The 19,694-nt window shown below is 50.3% G+C and overlaps 1 protein-coding gene across 2 annotated transcripts in view; it reads right to left on the reverse strand.

Moving 5' to 3' along the window:
• Positions 1-9,966: 9,966 nt before the first annotated feature.
• Positions 9,967-19,694, reverse strand: part of DNAJB5 (DnaJ heat shock protein family (Hsp40) member B5) — a 43,094-nt gene continuing 33,366 nt past the window's right edge. For both annotated transcript variants that reach the window (XM_063957557.1, XM_063957556.1), the window contains one exon: positions 9,967-10,823. In XM_063957557.1, the coding sequence (XP_063813627.1) occupies positions 10,590-10,823 (234 nt within the window). In that variant the 3' untranslated portion in view covers positions 9,967-10,589. The remainder of the gene's footprint in view (positions 10,824-19,694) is intronic.

The raw sequence follows: 19,694 nt of genomic DNA on the forward strand, positions 1-19,694 counted from the left end.
CAATCCTGTACCACAAATCTGAGGTACTCCTGGTGAGGATGGTAAATGGGGACATGCAGGTAAGCATCCTTGATGTCCAGTGATACCATGTAATCCCCCTCGTCCAGGCTTGCAATAACCGCCCTGAGCGATTCCATCTTGAACTTGAATTTTTTTATATATGTGTTCAAGGATTTCAAATTTAAAATGGGTCTCACCGAACCGTCCGGTTTCGGTACTACAAACATTGTGGAATAGTAACCCCGTCCTTGTTGAAGTAGGGGCACTTTGACTATCACCTGCTGGGAATACAGCTTGTGAATTGCCTCTAACACTGCCTCCCTGCCTGAGGGAGTTGTTGGTAAGGCAGATTTGAGGAAACGGCGGGGGGAGACGTCTCGAATTCCAGCTTGTACCCCTGAGATACTACTTGAAGGATCCAGGGATCCACCCGTGAGCGAGCCCACTGATTGCTGAAGTTTTTGAGACGGGCCCCCACCGTACCTGGCTCCGCCTGTGGAGCCCCAGCGTCATGCGGTGGACTTGCAGGAAGCGGGGGAGGACTTTTGCTCCTGGGAACTGGCTGTATGCTGCAGCTTTTTCCCTCTACCTCTGCCTCTGGGCAGAAAGGACGCGCCTTTAACCCGCTTGCCCTTATTGGGCCGAAAGGACTGTACCTGATAATACGGTGCTTTCTTTGGCTGTGAGGGAACATGGTGTAAAAATGTAGACTTCCCAGCTGTTGCTGTGGAAACGAGGTCCGAGAGACCATCCCCGAACAACTCCTCACCCTTATAAGGCAAAACTTCCATGTGCCTTTTAGAATCTGCATCACCTGTCCACTGCCGAGTCCATAACCCTCTCCTGGCAGAAATGGACATTGCACTTATTTTAGATGACAGCCGGCAAATATCCCTCTGTGCATCTCTCATGTATAAGACTGCGTCTTTAATATGCTCTACGGTTAGCAATATAGTGTCCCTGTCTAGGGTATCAATATTTTCCGACAGGGAATCTGACCACGCAGCTGCAGCACTGCACATCCATGCTGAAGCAATAGCTGGTCTCAGTATACCAGTGTGTGTATATACAGACTTCAGGATAGCCTCCTGCTTTCTATCAGCAGGTTCCTTTAGGGCGGCCGGAGACGGTAGTGCCACCTTCTTTGACAAGCGTGTGAGCGCTTTATCCACCCTAGGGGATGTTTCCCAACGTGACCTATCCTCTGGCGGGAAAGGGTACGCCATTAGTAACCTTTTAGAAATTACCAGTTTCTTATCGGGGGAAGCCCACGCTTCTTCACACACTTCATTTAATTCCTCAGATGGATGAAAAACTACTGGTAGTTTTTTCTCTCCAAACATAATACCCTTTTTTGTGGTACCTGGGGTAACATCAGAAATATGCAACACATTTTTCATTGCCTCAATCATGTAACGTGTGGCCCTATTGGAAGTTACATTAGTCTCATCGTCGTCGACACTGGAGTCAGTATCCGTGTCGACATCTGTGTCTGCCATCTGAGGTAGCAGGCGTTTTAGAGCCCCTGATGGCTTTTGAGACGCCTGGGCAGGCACAGGCTGAGAAGCCGGCTGTCCCATATTTGGTATGTCGTCAAACCTTTTATGCAAGGAGTCGACACTGTCGCGTAATTCCTTCCACAAAACCATCCACTCAGGTGTCGACCCCGCAGGGGGTGACATCACATTTATCGGCATCTGCTCCGCCTCCACGTAGGCCTCCTCATCAAACATGTCGACACAGCCATACCGACACACCGCACACACACAGGGAATGCTCTGACAGAGGACAGGACCCCACAATGCCCTTTGGGGAGACAGAGAGAGAGTATGCCAGCACACACCAGAGCGCTATATAACACAGGGATTAACACTATAACTGAGTGTTTTCCCTTATAGCTGCTTATATCATATATTGCTGCGCCTAAATTTAGTGCCCCCCCTCTCTTTTTTACCCTTTTGTGCTTGAAACTGCAGGGGAGAGCCAGGGAGCGATCCTTCCAGCGGAGCTGTGAGGGAAAAATGGCGCCAGTGTGCTGAGGGAGATAGCCTCGCCCCTTTTTCGGCGGACTGTTCTCCCGCTTTTTTTATGGATTCTGGCAGGGGTATTTATCACATATATAGCCTCTGGGACTATATATTGTGATTTTTTTGCCAGCCAAGGTGTTAATATTGCTGCTCAGGGCGCCCCCCCCCCCCCCCCCAGGGCGCCCCCCCCCCCCCTGTACCCATCAGTGACCGGAGTGTGAGGTGTGCATGAGGAGCAATGGCGCACAGCTGCAGTGCTGTGCGCTTCCTTGTTGAAGACCGAAGTCTTCTGCCGCCGATTTCCAGGATCATCTTCATGCTTCTGGCTCTGTAAGGGGGACGGCGGCGCGGCTCCGGGACCGAACGATCGAGGTCGGGTCCTGTGTTCGATCCCTCTGGACCTAATGGTGTCCAGTAGCCTAAGAAGCCCAAACTATCTCCAGTCAGGTAGGTTCGCTTCTTCTCCCCTTAGTCCCTCGTAGCAGTGAGTCTGTTGCCAGCAGATCTCACTGAAAATAAAAAACCTAACATATACTTTCTTTTCTAGGAGCTCAGGAGAGCCCCTAGTGTGCATCCAGCTCAGCCGGGCACAAGATTCTAACTGAAGTCTGGAGGAGGGTCATAGTGGGAGGAGCCAGTGCACACCAGTTAGACCAAAAGCTTTCTTTTAGTTGTGCCCAGTCTCCTGCGGAGCCGCTATTCCCCATGGTCCTTACGGAGTCCCAGCATCCACTTAGGACGTCAGAGAAATTTGATTTACCAGCTGTCGCCGTGGAGACCAGGTCTGAGAGACCTTCCCCAAACAATTCCTCACCCCTGTAAGGTAAACCCTCCATATGCCTTTTTGAGTCGGCATCACCTGTCCATTGCCGGGTCCATAGGACTCGTCTAGCAGAAATCGACATAGCGTTTATTCTAGAACCCAGTAGACTAATGTCTCTTTGAGCATCTCTCATATATAGGACAGCATCTTTTATATGCCCTAGGGTCAATATAATACGATCCTTATCTAGGGTCTCAATTTCCGCTGATAAGGTATCCGTCCATGCTGCTACGCGCTACAAACCCAGGCCGACGCAATTGCCGGTCTGAGTAAGGTACCAGAATGTGTGTAAATGGACTTTAGGGTAACCTCCTGCTTGCGGTCAGCAGGATCCCTGATGGTAGCCGTATCCTGGGATAAGGCGCTACCTTTTTGGATAAGCGTGTCAATGCTTTGTCCACCCCAGGGGAGGATTCCCACCGTATCCTGTCCGTTGGCGGGAAAAGATACGCCATAAGAATCCTTTTGGGAATCTGCAGTTTTTTGTCTGGAGATTCCCAAGCTTTTTCACATAATTCGTTCAACTCATGTGAGGGGGGAAAGGCTATCTCAGGTTTCTTTCCCTTATACATGTGTACCCTCGTGTCAGGGACAGGGGGTTCCTCTGTGATATGCAAAACATCTTTTATTGCAATAATCATATATCGAATACATTTAGCCACTTTTGGCTGTAGCTTTGCATCATCGTAGTCGACACTGGAGTCAGAATCAGTGTCGGTATCTGTGTCAACTATTTGGGATAGTGGCCACTTTTGAGACCCCGAAGGTCCCTGCGACATAGGGACAGGCACAGCTTCAGCTTTGTCTAATCTCTTGTGCAATAAGTTTACATTAGCACTTAAAACATTCCACATATCCATCCAGTCAGGTGTCGGCGCTGCCGACGGCGACACCTCAATTATTATTTATCTCTTCCTCCTCCTGAAAGCCTTCTACCTCAGACATGTCGACACACGCGTACCGACACACAGGGAATCCTTTTATCTGAGGACAGTTCCCCCACAAGGCCCTTTGGAGAGACAGAGAGAGAGTATGCCAGCACACACCCCAGCGCTATATGACCCAGGAAAAAACACTATACAATTATATGTTTACCCAGTAGCGCTGTTTGTAATATGTCAATGCGTCAATTATGTGCCCCCCCTCTACTTTAAAACCCTCTTTCACCGTGGTATTAAGCAGGGGAGAGTCCGGGGAGCTTCCTCTCAGCTGTGCTGTGGAGAAAATGGCGCTGGTGAGTGCTGAGGGAGAAGCCCCGCCCCCTCGGCGGCGGGCTTCTGTCCCGCTCAAATATATTGAAAAACTGGCGGGGGCTCTTAAATATATACAGTGGTCAGCTATATATATATATATATATATATATATATATATATATATATATATATATATCTTATTTTTGCCAGAAAAGAGGTTGATATGCTGCCCAGGGCGCCCCCCCTGTGCCCTGCACCCTTACAGTGACTGCCGTGTGTGAGGTGTATGGGAGCAATGGCGCACAGCTTCACCACTGTGCGTTACCTCAGTGAAGATCATGAAGTCTTCTGCCGCCTCTGAAGTCTTCTTTTCTTCTCATACTCACCCGGCTTCTATCTTACGGCTCTGTGAGGAGGACGGCGGTGCGGCTCCGGGACGAACTCCAGGGTGAGACCTGTGTTCTGACTCCCTCTGGAGCTAATGGTGTCCAGTAGCCTAAGAAGCAGGACCTTGAAACTCACAGAAGTAGGTCTGTTTCTCTCCCCTCAGTCCCTCGATGCAGGGAGTCTGTTGCCAGCAGGCTCCCTGAAAATAAAAAACCTAACAAAAATGCTTTCTGTCAGGAAGCTCAGGAGAGCTCCCTGTAATGCACCCAGTCTCCTCTGGGCACAGTATCAAACTGAGGTCTGGAGGAGGGGCATAGAGGGAGGAGCCAGTGCACACCCAGACCTAAAGTCTTTCTAAAAGTGCCCATGTCTCCTGCGGATCCCGTCTATCCCCATGGTCCTTTCGGAGTCCCCAGCATCCTCTAGGACGTTAGAGAAAAACCCTTTGAAGTGTGGTAATTAGCAGAAGTGCTGTAGTGGTGACAGGACGGCGTCAGGTGAAGGAGAAGTAAATATTCGTCTAAGAACAACTGGATTTTATTATTAATGATTTCACAAAACTGAAGGAGACTTGGGAGTGAAGATCAGTCTCTGCAACAGGCCCAGTGTATGGGACAACCCGGCCGCCTTCTACATATGGGCCCAGTGTATGGGACAACCCGGCCACCTTCTACAGATGGGCCCAGTGTATGGGACAACCCGGCCACCTTCTACATATGGGCCCAGTGTATGGGACAACCCGGCCACCTTCTACATATGGGCCCAGTGTATGGGACAACCCGGCCGCCTTCTACATATGGGCCCAGTGTATGGGACAACCCGGCCACCTTCTACATATGGGCCCAGTGTATGGGACAACCCGGCCACCTTCTACAGATGGGCCCAGTGTATGGGACAACCCGGCCACCTTCTACATATGGGCCCAGTGTATGGGACAACCCGGCCACCTTCTACATATGGGCCCAGTGTATGGGACAACCCGGCCGCCTTCTACATATGGGCCCAGTGTATGGGACAACCCGGCCACCTTCTACATATGGGCCCAGTGTATGGGACAACCCGGCCGCCTTCTACATATGGGCCCAGTGTATGGGACAACCCGGCCACCTTCTACAGATGGGCCCAGTGTATGGGACAACCCGGCCACCTTCTACAGATGGGCCCAGTGTATGGGACAACCCGGCCGCCTTCTACAGATGGGCCCAGTGTATGGGACAACCCGGCCGCCTTCTACAGATGGGCCCAGTGTATGGGACAACCCGGCCACCTTCTACATATGGGCCCAGTGTATGGGACAACCCGGCCACCTTCTACATATGGGCCCAGTGTATGGGACAACCCGGCCGCCTTCTACAGATGGGCCCAGTGTATGGGACAACCCGGCCGCCTTCTACAGATGGGCCCAGTGTATGGGATACCCGGCCGCCTTCTACATATGGGCCCAGTGTATGGGACAATCTGGCCGCCTTCTACATATGGGCCCAGTGTATGGGACAACCCGGGCCGCCCTCTACGGACGGGCCCAGTGTATGGGACAACCCGGGCCGCCCTCTACGGACGGGCCCAGTGTATGGGACAACCCGGGCCGCCCTCTACGGACAGGCCGAGTGTTTGGGACAACCCGGGCCGCCCTCTACGGACGGGACCAGTGTATGGGGCAACCCGGCCACCTTCTACAGATAGGCCCAGTGTATGGGAGAACCTGGGCCGCCCTCTACGGACGGGCCCAGTGTATGGGACAACCTGATCGCCCACTACGGACGGGCCCAGCTTATGGGACAACCCGGCCACCCACTACGGACGGGCCCAGCTTATGGGACAACCCAGATGCCCTGTACTGATGGGCACAGCGTATGGTACAACCCAGCCACCAGCTACGGATGGGCCCAGCGTATGGTACAACCCGGCCACCAGCTACGGATGGGCCCAGCGTATGGTACAACCCGGCCACCAGCTACGGATGGGCCCAGCGTATGGTACAACCCGGTCACCAGCTACGGATGGGCCCAGTGTATGGGACAACCCAGCTGCCCTGTACTGACGGGTCCAGTGTATGGGACAACCCGGCCGCCCTCTACCGACAGGCACAGCAAATGGGACAACCCAGCTGCCGGATCAATCAGCGCTGCCTATATCCTGAATCCCTCGTACTATGGGACATCATGGAATCCCTTCATTATCACCAAACTTGTCAGTATATAAATGTTACTTATGGAGCTCTAACAGAACCTCAGTATCGCCCAATATTAATGCTGGATGGGGCTCTTTCCCTGGGCACATAAGAGGGGGCTGTGTTCCGTGTCAGTGATGCTATCGGAGTTGTTTGACGAAAGTGGAAACAGATTTATCTTTTCTTGGTTTTAATTCTGTACTGGGAATTGTTTAGGGTTCTGGGGACAGAGTTTGAGAACCACTAGTTTACATTATACGCAGATTACAGTGGGTGTTATATAACTTGGCCGCCGTTTAGTCACCCTTCACCTGCAGTAGTGACAGCCATTTTGAAGGTGTAATTCACTACGACTTAGTAACGAATATTGAGGCATGAGGCATTTTGTGGCTCATGTCCCATCAATGTCACTAGTTCTCAGCTCATGGATAATCTGTATATGTTCTGCCCTTCTTTCATCGTCACGTTCCATGTAAAGCAGGATTCCATGGCCCCAGCTGACAGAGGAACATGATGGAAGACACTGGCTTGTTCCCTGGCAGAGTCTCTCCAGCTTTTAATCATATTAAAATGAGGCGCTGCCATGCTCTAAGTGCACAATGGAAAGTCAGCACAAGCCGCTGCAGCCATTCCTGTGGCTCACCCCCCTCTATCTGTGGAGAGTGTGGACGCCTCGCAGCAATAGAGACTGTGAGACTCACTTACCATAATAGGTGCCTGGCACACAGCATTCCCTGGCTCTGCCAGCTGCAGGACATCCAGTGCCAGCCTGGGAGACCGTCCTGTCTGTTCCGCTACGAGCGGCTGCACTTAGTGTGACATTACAGTTTTATTGCTTCTACTCTGACATTTTATGGACGTTATTAAATAAAGGCGCTTACCATTCACTTTAACAGAACCTGGTTTGGCGGCCGTGGTGGTGACGGCTCCAGTACTGAAGAGGACTGAGAGGGGGGAATATATCCAAGCAGTGTAGCATGTGGACCTACCAGCGTCATATAGCATAGTTACTCAATAGCCAGGGCCATCTTACCAGCAGTGTGGGCCCCTGGGCACAGCAATGCACTGGAGCCCCTACCCATCCTCCAGCGGTAGGGTTGGGGGGTGCTATCAGTGGCAGCTTTGATGTCCCGCGGGAGGTAGGGGGTGTTCTATCTTCCGCTCAGCGTTACTCCTTTACTGCACAGATGGTGGGAGATGGGGCGGGAGGAGAACACTAAACTGTAGAAGGGGGCATTGGGCTGAATGAAGGGGCCCCGGTACATGACTTCCAGGGTGGTAGGGGGTGTTTAATATGCAGGGGAGGGGCGGATAGTGGAGTGGACTTAATATTCATCATTTTCCGGTGGGCACCTGTCAGGAGGTACTGGGGACACCTGTCAGGAGGTACTGGGGACACCTGTCAGGAGGTACTGGGGACACCTGTCAGGAGGTACTGGGGACTTGGAGATCAGATATCAGGAACCAGAGCAATACACCGACGAATATATAAACCTGCATACCAGGCGTGTGGAGCTGGAGCAGGGACCAGCTGCTGGAAGGCTGATATCTCTGGTTCTGGGCATAGTAGAGACAAGCTGCCAGTGTTCACTGAAAGGGGAGAGTCCCAGCTTTAGGATTATACCCTCAGAAAAACTCTTAAGTCAGACAGAACCCAAGATATCTGGCTGAGAAGGGCAATTAACTGTATTGGATGGGGACCACTGCTTTCAAGTCGGATATCTCCGGTTCCCCAGGGCCGATTTTCAAAATATCTGGTACCCCTGGAAAAAGGGGACCCTCAGCTATCAGCTTAGGGCCCTTTGTCTCCTGGGGCCCTTGGGTTAGTGCCCATTGAGTCCATACAAAAAGACGGCCCTGCTAGTAGCGTGGTTTAGTGTATAGCTGCTGGACACAATCCTATAGTACACGGCTGCCTGCTTTCCCGGAATGGCCAGGAAGCTCCTGGATTACATCTAGACCAGGCCGTTCTCCAAGCAAGTCTCTTACCTACCTGCATGATACAGCGATTATGTAAATTTTATCTCCAATGTTCATCTACCCCGATGCACATTTGCGTCGCAATGCACCCTAATCTCATATTCTCCAGAAGCACGGTGTGAGCAGTAGACAGTATGGTACAGCATGAGGCTAGAGAAGACCAAACCACCTGAAAATAAAGCGTATTCCGTGCACTTTTACTTGTATAACATTCTGAATAACACTTACCATGCTGGTTTTTGTAAAACCTTTAATATCTGGGAGATTTTTCCCTCACCCTGTCTTCGCCCCTTATAGAAGTGTTTATTTTTTGTTGTTTTAATGTTCCGCCTATAGTCTTGTGAGGATCTGTATTTATCAGACTGACGTACCCCTTGAATACATAGAATGATCAGCTCTGTATTAGACACCCGATTGCTGGGATTTTAGTCACCTCTGTGGTAGTGGTCTCGCGTTCCTTGCACTGCGTTCATGCAACAGGCCGGGGGCGCTTAGCCACTGTCAGGAACCTAAGGGGGATGTCAGCGACACAGGACTAAGTGTCCACAAACACCACATCTTTATTATCTAATAAAATAGACAGCGGGAGCCAAACCTTTTCTTCAGTAGGACAGGGCGCTCACTGCCCACGGATCAGCCGCATAATTGCTGCCCCACCGCTGTATACTTGGTGACTATGGCTGCGTGAACCAGCAGGTGGTACTACAATCCCACCGCAGAGCCCTCCTGTCACGCCTATTCCTCCCATGTAAAAACCTCCTGATTCAGGTTTAAGCAGCAACAGAAAGAGGATTTGCATATTACAGAGCTACCATAGGAGTGATGGAACTATATTTTATCCATCAGGCAACATGTGAAGTAGGGTGGCCAATCCCGGGCCATCTTTTCAATCCAGCCACACCCCACACAACTCACCACACAGGCGGGGAGTGGGACACTTCCTCTGGGTGCGGCGGGTGACGGGCGGCTGGCTGCGCAGCGTGACCTCCGACTTCCCGTCACGCTGCGTAGGGGGAGCCGGGCAGCATCTGAGCCTTCTGAGGACGCTTAGCACTGCCCGACACTGAAAAAACAAGGAGCTTTCTAATCCCAAAATCCCCGGGATTGGAAGCTCCAATCCCGGGATCAAATCCCGGCCAATTTTAAGCCCAAATCCCGGGATCCCGCCGATCCTGATCCCAGGATAGGCCACCCCAATGCGAAGGCGTTAGCGCTGGCTAAATGTGTGGAGATGATGGGTCTTTAAATCTATTCCATGTCCAACTTAGTTGCCAAGTGATGTGCGCATATAAAGGAGGCCTCGCAACCATTCCTACAGGCGACATAACCGCCCCTTCCCAACAAAGCGATTGCCGCGCGTTAAAGATCACTCATTAAATACAGGGATCCGCCTTGGGAAAATCCACAATCTTTTATTTCTGCTCAGTGTGTAGAAATGTCAAAAATCACCGGTCACTTTAAGTTATATTTACAGATCGTTTTTGAACTTTAAAAAAAAAAAGTAGCTGAAAAGTCATTTACTTCAATGAAGTTTCTCTGTGTGGAACTAGTGTTAAAAATCCTTCTAAAAACGAGGGGTGAGGGGAACCATGTACACGAGCACCGTCTGAAAGTCCAGATTTCCACAAAGGTAAAATACAAGTTCTTGATACTGTCCTATCACCAGTGGCACTGCCAGCAGGGGCCGGCGTGGCACGGCCTAGGAGCGGGATAGAGGTAGCGCGGTCCCTTATTGGCACAATCACGGCACCTGTGACCCGTAGACGCGGCCCAGGCTCTGCTGCGGGACCTTAGAAGACTCGGAAAATGCAAAACTTTGACAAAAAAAAGAACTAGAGTTTGTCATACTAGAGGAAGCGGTGTTCTTCTGCATAGAACGTGTGGTAACAGGCCGGAATCCCAGGTACAGGAACTGCAGCTAGGAAACTGGTTCTCTTTGCAAAACCCGGGCACATGACTGCGACATACTGTGTGGGGCCACACGGGCCCCGCTTTCCTTCATTACGGTACTAAGAACAGGGCAGGTGCTGTTTGAGGAGTTCCCGGGTGGGTTGGGGTATTCTGTCAGGGAAGCGCACTTGAAACTCCACTATTAAGTCGGCCCGTTGATTGGGGACTTTCGGGTAAGGCAATCCCTCTCCTCGCAGCCGCTTAACGGTGCCCGGCTTGATGACGTCACTGCAGGGCAGCGGGATGACTCGTCCATCAATTGTAGGAATGTTAACGGTGCAACCGCACAGAGCCTAAAGATAGGGAGACAGAGAACCAGGTAACAGTGTTATAATGTATCATAGAAGTCCGAGAGTCCTCGCACGGCTATTACATCACGGCTATAGCATCACGTCGGGCCATGTATGGAAGTGCGCCAACTAGTCTCCCCTAGCCAAGGATGGCTCCCACCAAACGGCCATTGATGCCTTAATATGCACCTTCTCCGTCTCCTAAATCTAATAATTCGACAAAGCGTTTCCTGAGATAGACATGCGCAGTGGTTGTTGTGTACCCCCCCACCAGCACCTCTCACTGCTGCGACAGACACGGACCAGGAGAGGGGAGAACATTGCAGCGCTGGGCACACTAGAGAGTTAGTATAGGAAACTCCACTGCACATGAAGGGAGTGAGGGCAGGGAACGCAAGATGGGCAGAAATAGGGCACAGAGAGAGACTGGGATATAATACAAATTACCGGGGATGTAGCTATGATCTAATCTGTATCAACATGTCACGTCACAAGGGGTGTGGCTGAGATGGAACCTATTTACATATAACATCACTACGGGTGTGGCTGAGATGGGATCTATTTACATGTGATGTCACTAGGGTTGTGGCTGAGATGGGACCTGTATACATGCGAGGTCACTGGGGGTGGGGCTGAGATGGGATCTATTTACATGTGATGTCACTGGGGGTGTGGCTGAGATGGGACCTATTTACATGTGACATCACTAGGGGTGTGGCTGAGATGGGACATATTTACATGTGACGTCACTAGGGGTGTGGCTGAGATGGGACCTATTTACATGTGATGTCACTAGGGGTGTGGCTGAGATGGGACCTATTTACATGTGATGTCACTAGGGGTGTGGCTGAGATGGGATCTATTTACATGTGATGTCACTGGGTGTGTGGCTGAGATGGGACCTATTTACACGTGATGTCACTAGGGGTGTGGCTGAGATGGGACATATTTACATGTGACGTCACTAGGGGTGTGGCTGAGACGGGATCTATTTACATGTGACGTCACTAGGGGTGTGGCTGAGATGGGATCTATTTACATGTGACGTCACTAGGGGTGTGGCTGAGATGGGACCTATTTACATGTGATGTCACTAGGGGTGTGGCTGAGATGGGACCTATTTACATGTGATGGGACCTGTTTACATGCTATTTACATGTGATGTCACTAGGGGTGTGGCTGAGATGGGACATATTTACATGTGACGTCACTAGGGGTGTGGCTGAGCCTATATACATGTGATGTCACTAGGGATGTGGCTGAGATGGGACCTGTTTACATGCGATGTTACTAGGGGTGTGGCTGAGCCTATACATGTGATGTCACTAGGGGTGTGGCTGAGATGGGACATATTTACATGTGATGTTACTAGGGGTGTGGCTGAGCCTATACATGTGACGTCACTAGGGCTGTGACCGAGATGGGACCTATTTACATGTGACGTCACTAGGGGTGTGGCTGAGATGGGACATATTTACATGTGATGTCACTAGGGATGTGGCTGAGCCTATACATGTGATGTCACTAGGGGTGTGGCTGAGATGGGACCCGTTTACATGTACCATCACTAGGGGCGCGGCTGAGATGTTGTATAGACAGCAGCGTTGGACTATTTAAGAATAAAAGATTGCTCAGAAAGGAGGGAAGTGGACTGAAAAGGCAAACAAGGTACTATTATAGAACTACATGTTCCTGGCCTTGCTGGGACTTCTAGTTCCACAATAGTACTTTATACTGCTGACACTGCATTAGTATCCTGGTGACCCCATGCTGCAGGATTTGCAGGATACAGCACTTCTTATCCAATTAATAAACTTGAACACACGTGTGCTGCTGCGGTCATCCCGATAAGACGGAACCGTTACATCAGGCAATAACTAGGCCGCATCTCCAGAGAACATGTTACATTTCCATATGCTGCAGATAATGTCATTCTATAAATACACACACACTGACTACTGTGCATCAGAGTCACACTCTATATCCTGCCCTAAATAAGTCACACCAGTGTCATCACTACATCACTGTAATATCTGAAGATGAAACATCCGCCCGTCCTGCAGGTGCCTGTAACCATCCTCACAGCACCAAACTGTATTTACTATTCATCTCTGGGATGTGCGGGAGTGATTACCCTGTCCTCTTACAGGATGTGTCAGTGAGGACAGGGGCAGTGACATGATGTGAGGAGGAGAATGGAGGCAGCAGGAAGCCACAGACTGAGAGTTATATAGTGGGAGGAGCAGGGTCCCCAGCAGCACAGAGTATATCAGAAGATGAGGGATGTGTCAGTGAGGACAGGGCTGCATGTGACAGGGGCAGTGACATGATGTGAGGAGGGGAATGGAGGCAGCAGGAAGCCACAGACTGAGAGTTATATAGTGGGAGGAGCAGGGTCCCCAGCAGCACAGAGTATATCAGGAGATGAGTGATGTGTCAGTGAGAACAGGGCTGCATGTGACAGGGGCAGTGACATGATGCGAGGAGGGGAATGGAGGCAGCAGGAAGCCACAGACTGAGAGTTATATAGTGGAAGGAGCAGGATCCCCAGCAGCACAGAGTATATCAGGAGATGAGTGATGGGTCAGTGAGGACAGGGCTGCATGTGACAGGGGCAGTGACATGATGTGAGGAGGGGAATGGAGGCAGCAGGAAGCCACAGACTGAGAGTTATATAGTGGAAGGAGCAGGATCCCCAGCAGCACAGAGTATATCAGGAGATGAGTGATGTGTCAGTGAGGACAGGGCTGCATGTGACAGGGGCAGTGACATGATGTGAGGAGGGGAATGGAGGCAGCAGGAAGCCACAGACAGAGTTATATAGTGGAAGGAGCAGGATCCCCAGCAGCACAGAGTATATCAGGAGATGAGTGATGGGTCAGAGTTATATAGTGGGAGGAGCAGGGTCCCCAGCAGCACAGTATATCAGGAGATGAGTGATGTGTCAGTGAGGACAGGGCTGCATGTGACAGGGGCAGTGACATGATGTGAGGAGGGGAATGGAGGCAGCAGGAAGCCACAGACTGAGAGTTATATAGTGGGAGGAGCAGGGTCCCCAGCAGCACAGAGTATATCAGGAGATGAGTGATGTGTCAGTGAGGACAGGGCTGCATGTGACAGGGGCAGTGACATGATGTGAGGAGGGGAATGGAGGCATCAGAAAGGCATAGAGTAGAGTAAGGGGGAATGGAATTCCGGCGAATCTGCCTGATGATTTAAACTGGGAATCATGTAAAAGGCAAACCTGCCATATCAAACCATTTTTGGAAGGGTTATTACTCATGAGCATGGTGACTATGTGCTGACATTTTTGACCAAATAATCAGACACTTCCTTGGAATCAGGCTCACTATGCTATCTGCCCAGAACCTGCCTCCATGGTGCCACTGGACGGATGAGCTGGGTCCCCTCTGTACAGGTGACAGGGTGCACTCAATATATTTAAAGAAATCCCAAATCAAAAAGGTGAAATAAATTGTGAAGTTGAGTAAAATTACATGTTTAGGAAACGCGGGTTTTGATTTTGAATGTGGCCCTTTACTAGTCTGTCTGCGCTGTCACTCACTCTGGGCTAGATGCATCAGCACTTGGAGAGAAGACGTACCAGCCAATCAGCTCCTGTCATGTTATAGGCCCTGTTTGAAAAATGACACGTAGAAGCTGGTTGGCTGGTAGTTTATCACTCTCCAAGCGATGATGCATCTAGCTGTCAGTATGGAGGATTGCCCAATGTTGGATAATATGCACAAATCGTAACAAGAGTTGGAACTACAGAGTAACTCTGTAAAGAAATTCCCAGAATTGTATCTCTGTACTGTATCTCCCTCTCACGCAGGTGACGGCAGCCAAATGGCAGAGGGCTTCGGTTACCAGGCGGCCACACGGCAGAGCCGACCAGGTACGAGGCGGCCACACGACAGAGCCGACCAGGTACGAGGCGGCCACACGGCAGAGCCGACCAGGTACGAGGCGGCCACACGGCAGAGCCGACCAGGTACGAGGCGGCCACACGGCAGAGCCGACCAGGTACGAGGCGGCCACACGGCAGAGCCGACCAGGTACGAGGCGGCCACACGGCAGAGCCGACCAGGTACGAGGCGGCCACACGGCAGAGCCGACCAGGTACGAGGCGGCCACACGGCAGAGCCGACCAGGTACGAGGCGGCCACACAGCAGAGCCGACCAGGTACGAGGCGGCCACACAGCAGAGCCGACCAGGTACGAGGCGGCCACACAGCAGAGCTGACCAGGTACGAGGCGGCCACACGGCAGAGCAGACCAGGTACGAGGCGGCCACACAGCAGAGCCGACCAGGTACGAGGCGGCCACACAGCAGAGCTGACCAGGTACGAGGCGGCCACACGGCAGAGCCGACCAGGTACGAGGCGGCCACACGGCAGAGCTGACCAGGTACGAGGCACCCGGAAGACACTTTCTCCTCATTAGTGAGTCACATGCCTACAGCAGATGCTGACACCGTTGTCTATTCCTGGAAGAGGAGAGCGGTTCTATAAATGGCAATAGGCAACATTCACAATGCAGTCCCTGTGGGAGAGGCGGACGAGGCTGGAAACACTCTTATCTTCTCACCTTTAATGGAACGGCACTGTTCACCTTGGCTTACTTACACAGAGGGGCGGGGGGTTAACCCTCCAGCTCCCATATGTGAAAAACCAGGATTTAGAGATCTAGGCAATGAACTCTATTTAGCAAGTGCTCAAATCCATGCAGATTTAACACTCGCCAACCTGGTCTGGTCGGAAAGCAGACTCCTTGGTCAGTGGTTCCCAACCTGTGTCACAATACCAGGCAGACCGGGTCATAAGAGAATAGGTGTCAGCGGAAAGGTGTTGTACTTAGAGATGAAAGGGTTAATGTTCGGGTGATAATATTGTCCGACAGTTTGGTCAGACAATGCCAGACCTCAGGGTCTGTGTTACAATCCCATCCCCATTTACTTTTGTTGTATTATACATTCATTGGGTGAACTTACAGATCAGGGATTCTCAACTCCAGGGTCCAACAGGCCATGTTTTCTGGATGTTGCTAATCATACTCAGATGAGTTAATCTATTTTGCTGGGTCAGTAATTATCCGCCCTGTTTCCAGAGAGAGAAATCCAGAAAGCATGACCTATTGAGGACTGGAGTTGCTATAGATTATACGCTGGAACGGTGCCACCTAATCTTATTACAGCGATTGCCCCCAACCTTAAGGATGAAGGGATAATAATTCTCATATCACTATGTAATTGTCCTTCAATAACTAATGCAGAACAAGTGTCATGTGACCAGTGGGTGGGGCTGCCTATAGCAATACACATTAAATACCCATAATAATGCCCCTTGTTATGCTGTTTATATCAACTAGAACCCTGGAACCACAACCTATTATAATGCTCCAATCCTGAGCGACACAGACGCAAACACTCCCACCATATCTACACTAAACGACTGTAGAGGTGTAATTGGGCGTAATGGGGTGTTGTCACATAGGCCACTTCCACCACTGCCCCAGGTGCCTGCATATTCCAATACTCCACTTCTGCATTATATCAGGCCACAGCTTCATAAACTGTGCAGGTCGCCCAGAACCATGAGCCAGATCTCCCCCTGCGTGACTCCCCGGCAGGGTATAAATACACTGGGCTTTATATAGCTGTGATGGAAATTCTGCATCTACCAGGTGGAAAGAGAAAAAGGTCAGTGGGAGGAGGATAGTGCACCAGTGTATGTCCCACAGCTCCGTTCTCTGCCTGGAAAGGGGCGGAGGGGACAGAGGGTTAAAGGGATAGAACCCAAAACATCTCACCCACCAATGACGTTATTCTGCGGGGCTGCATTGGTTTTATTACCTGTAAATATTATATACAGGAGCTATAACCGCTCAGCAAGTCCACCTGAGGAGGACTACTGCCTATATTAACGAGGACCATGTTCCGCAGATCTCTCCGGGTACGCAACAGTCCGTTGATTAATGTCTATGTATATTGGCTGCACCCTCACTCCGTGAACTATCACTAGATCATTAAATATGACCGTATTAGCCCAGTCTCATCATTAAATATTTACTCTGCTCATTAGTCTATTCCCAGTCTCTGCCTCAAAGAAATATTCATTGAGCACACAGCTGTCACGGGAACACGCCTGTGACACGCATGTACACGCTAACAAGCTTCAGAATAAAGTCTCCCATCACAGAGAAACAATCTGCATTACATACAAAGCACCGCGATTGTTAGGTCAGATGTTCTATGGTTCTAAAACAGTGAATCCACCAGAGCTAGCAATCGTTGGTACCTACAGTTAGGAGTACCTGTAGAAACAGGCCCGGCTGCTGCACAACTAGTGACTAAAGCGGCTCCTGAGACAAATATATGCCAAGAAGGCTTTGCCAATAGAAGATGCCATGTACAGATGTGTCCACTTACATCTTTGCTCTTTTACAAATTTAGCACAACATGCAAAACACGGCTAAGCTGTTTTTCACGAGTAGCGAGTGGATGAATTTTAAAATTTTTGCTTGCCATAATAGAATATGTATAAAGTAACATATTAAAGAAGCAAATTAAGAAAAATCACAAGGCATGGCTAAATCTCTGAGTCTATGGCATGCAAAACTGTGCCATACATGGCGGGATATATCAAAGATGTATGTGGACACATCTGTATGTATTTTTTTGTACCAACGTTTACCACATGTATTTATTTTATCCTTCTGACTTCGGTCCAGTCTTATTTTCCTTGCCCTGACTTGTTATCATAGAAGACTGGGCACTGACTGCTGGAGTGATGCTGTGAGAACGCTAGGCCCATCTGTATTGGCTCCTCAGGAACTTTGCCCATGTAGCGCCATACTGTATAACTACTACAATTACTGTGCACTGCTTTTCCTAGGACATTGGTACTCCCAAATCTGAGCTTAGTCCAAGCGCTGTCTCGTTTTAGAAAATAAGATTTTACTTACCGATAAATCCATTTCTCGTAGTCCGTAGTGGATGCTGGGACTCCGTAAGGACCATGGGGAATAGCGGCTCCGCAGGAGACAGGGCACAAGAATAAAAGCTTTAGGATCAGGTGGTGTGCACTGGCTCCTCCCCCTATGACCCTCCTCCAAGCCTCAGTTAGGATACTGTGCCCGGACGAGCGTACATAATAAGGAAGGATATTGAATCCCGGGTAAGACTCATACCAGCCACACCAATCACACCGTACAACTCGTGATCTGAACCCAGTTAACAGTATGATAGAACGAAAAAGAGCCTCTGAAAGATGGCTCCCAACAATAATAACCCGAATTTTTGTAACAATAACTATATACAAGTATTGCAGACAATCCGCACTTGGGATGGGCGCCCAGCATCCACTACGGACTACGAGAAATAGAATTATCGGTAAGTAAATTCTTATTTTCTCTAACGTCCTAAGTGGATGCTGGGGACTCCGTCAGGACCATGGGGATTATACCAAAGCTCCCAAACGGGCGGGAGAGTGCGGATGACTCTGCAGCACCGAATGAGAGAACTCCAGGTCCTCCTCAGCCAGGGTATCAAATTTGTAGAATTTAGCAAACGTGTTTGCCCCTGACCAAGTAGCTGCTCGGCAAAGTTGTAAAGCCGAGACCCCTCGGGCAGCCGCCCAAGATGAACCCACTTTCCTTGTGGAATGGGCTGTTACCGATTTTGGCTGTGGCAGGCCTGCCACCGAATGTGCAAGCTGAATTGTACTACAAATCCAACGAGCAATCGTCTGCTTAGAAGCAGGAGCACCCAATTTGTTGGGTGCATACAGGATAAACAGCGAGTCAGATTTTCTGACTCCAGCCGTCCTGGAAACATATATTTTCAGGGCCCTGACCACGTCAAGCAACTTGGAGTCCTCCAAGTCCTTAGTAGCCGCAGGCACCACAATAGGTTGGTTCATGTGAAATGCAGAAACCACCTTAGGTAGAAATTGAGGACGAGTCCTCAATTCTGCCCTGTCAGAATGAAATATTAAGTAAGGGCTTTTATACGATAAAGCCGCCAATTCTGACACACGCCTGGCTGAAGCCAGGGCTAACAGCATCGTCACCTTCCATGTGAGATATTTTAAGTCCACAGTGGTGAGTGGTTCAAACCAATGTGACTTTAGGAAACTCAACACAACATTGAGATCCCAAGGTGCCACTGGGGGCACAAAAGGAGGCTGTATATGCAGTACCCCTTTTACAAATGTCTGAACTTCAGGTACTGAAGCCAGTTCTTTCTGGAAAAAAATCGACAGGGCCGAAATTTGAACCTTAATGGACCCTAATTTTAGGCCCATAGACAGTCCTGTTTGCAGGAAATGGAGGAAACGACCCAGTTGAAATTCCTCAGTAGGGGCCTTCCTGGCCTCACACCACGCAACATATTTTTGCCAAATGCGGTGATAATGTTTTGCGGTTACATCCTTTCTGGCCTTGACCAGGGTAGGGATGACTTCATCTGGAATGCCTTTTTCCTTCAGGATCCGGCGTTCAACCGCCACGCCGTCAAACGCAGCCGCGGTAAGTCTTGGAACAGACAAGGCCCCTGCTGGAGCAGGTCCTTTCTTAGAGGTAGAGGCCATGGTTCGTCCGTGAGCATCTCCTGAAGTTCCGGATACCAAGTCCTTCTCGGCCAATCCGGAACCACGAGTATAGTTCTTACTCCTCTCCTTCTTATGATTCTCAGTACTTTTGGTATGAGAGGCAGAGGAGGGAACACATACACTGACTGGTACACCCACGGTGTTACCAGAGCGTCCACCGCTATTGCCTGAGGGTCCCTTGACCTGGCGCAATATCGGTCTAGTTTTTTGTTTAGACGGGACGCCATCATGTCCACCTTTGGTTTTTCCCAACGGTTCACAA

Source organism: Pseudophryne corroboree, chromosome 1 (assembly GCF_028390025.1).
Source record: "Pseudophryne corroboree isolate aPseCor3 chromosome 1, aPseCor3.hap2, whole genome shotgun sequence".
NCBI classification, from domain to species: Eukaryota; Metazoa; Chordata; class Amphibia; order Anura; family Myobatrachidae; genus Pseudophryne; species Pseudophryne corroboree.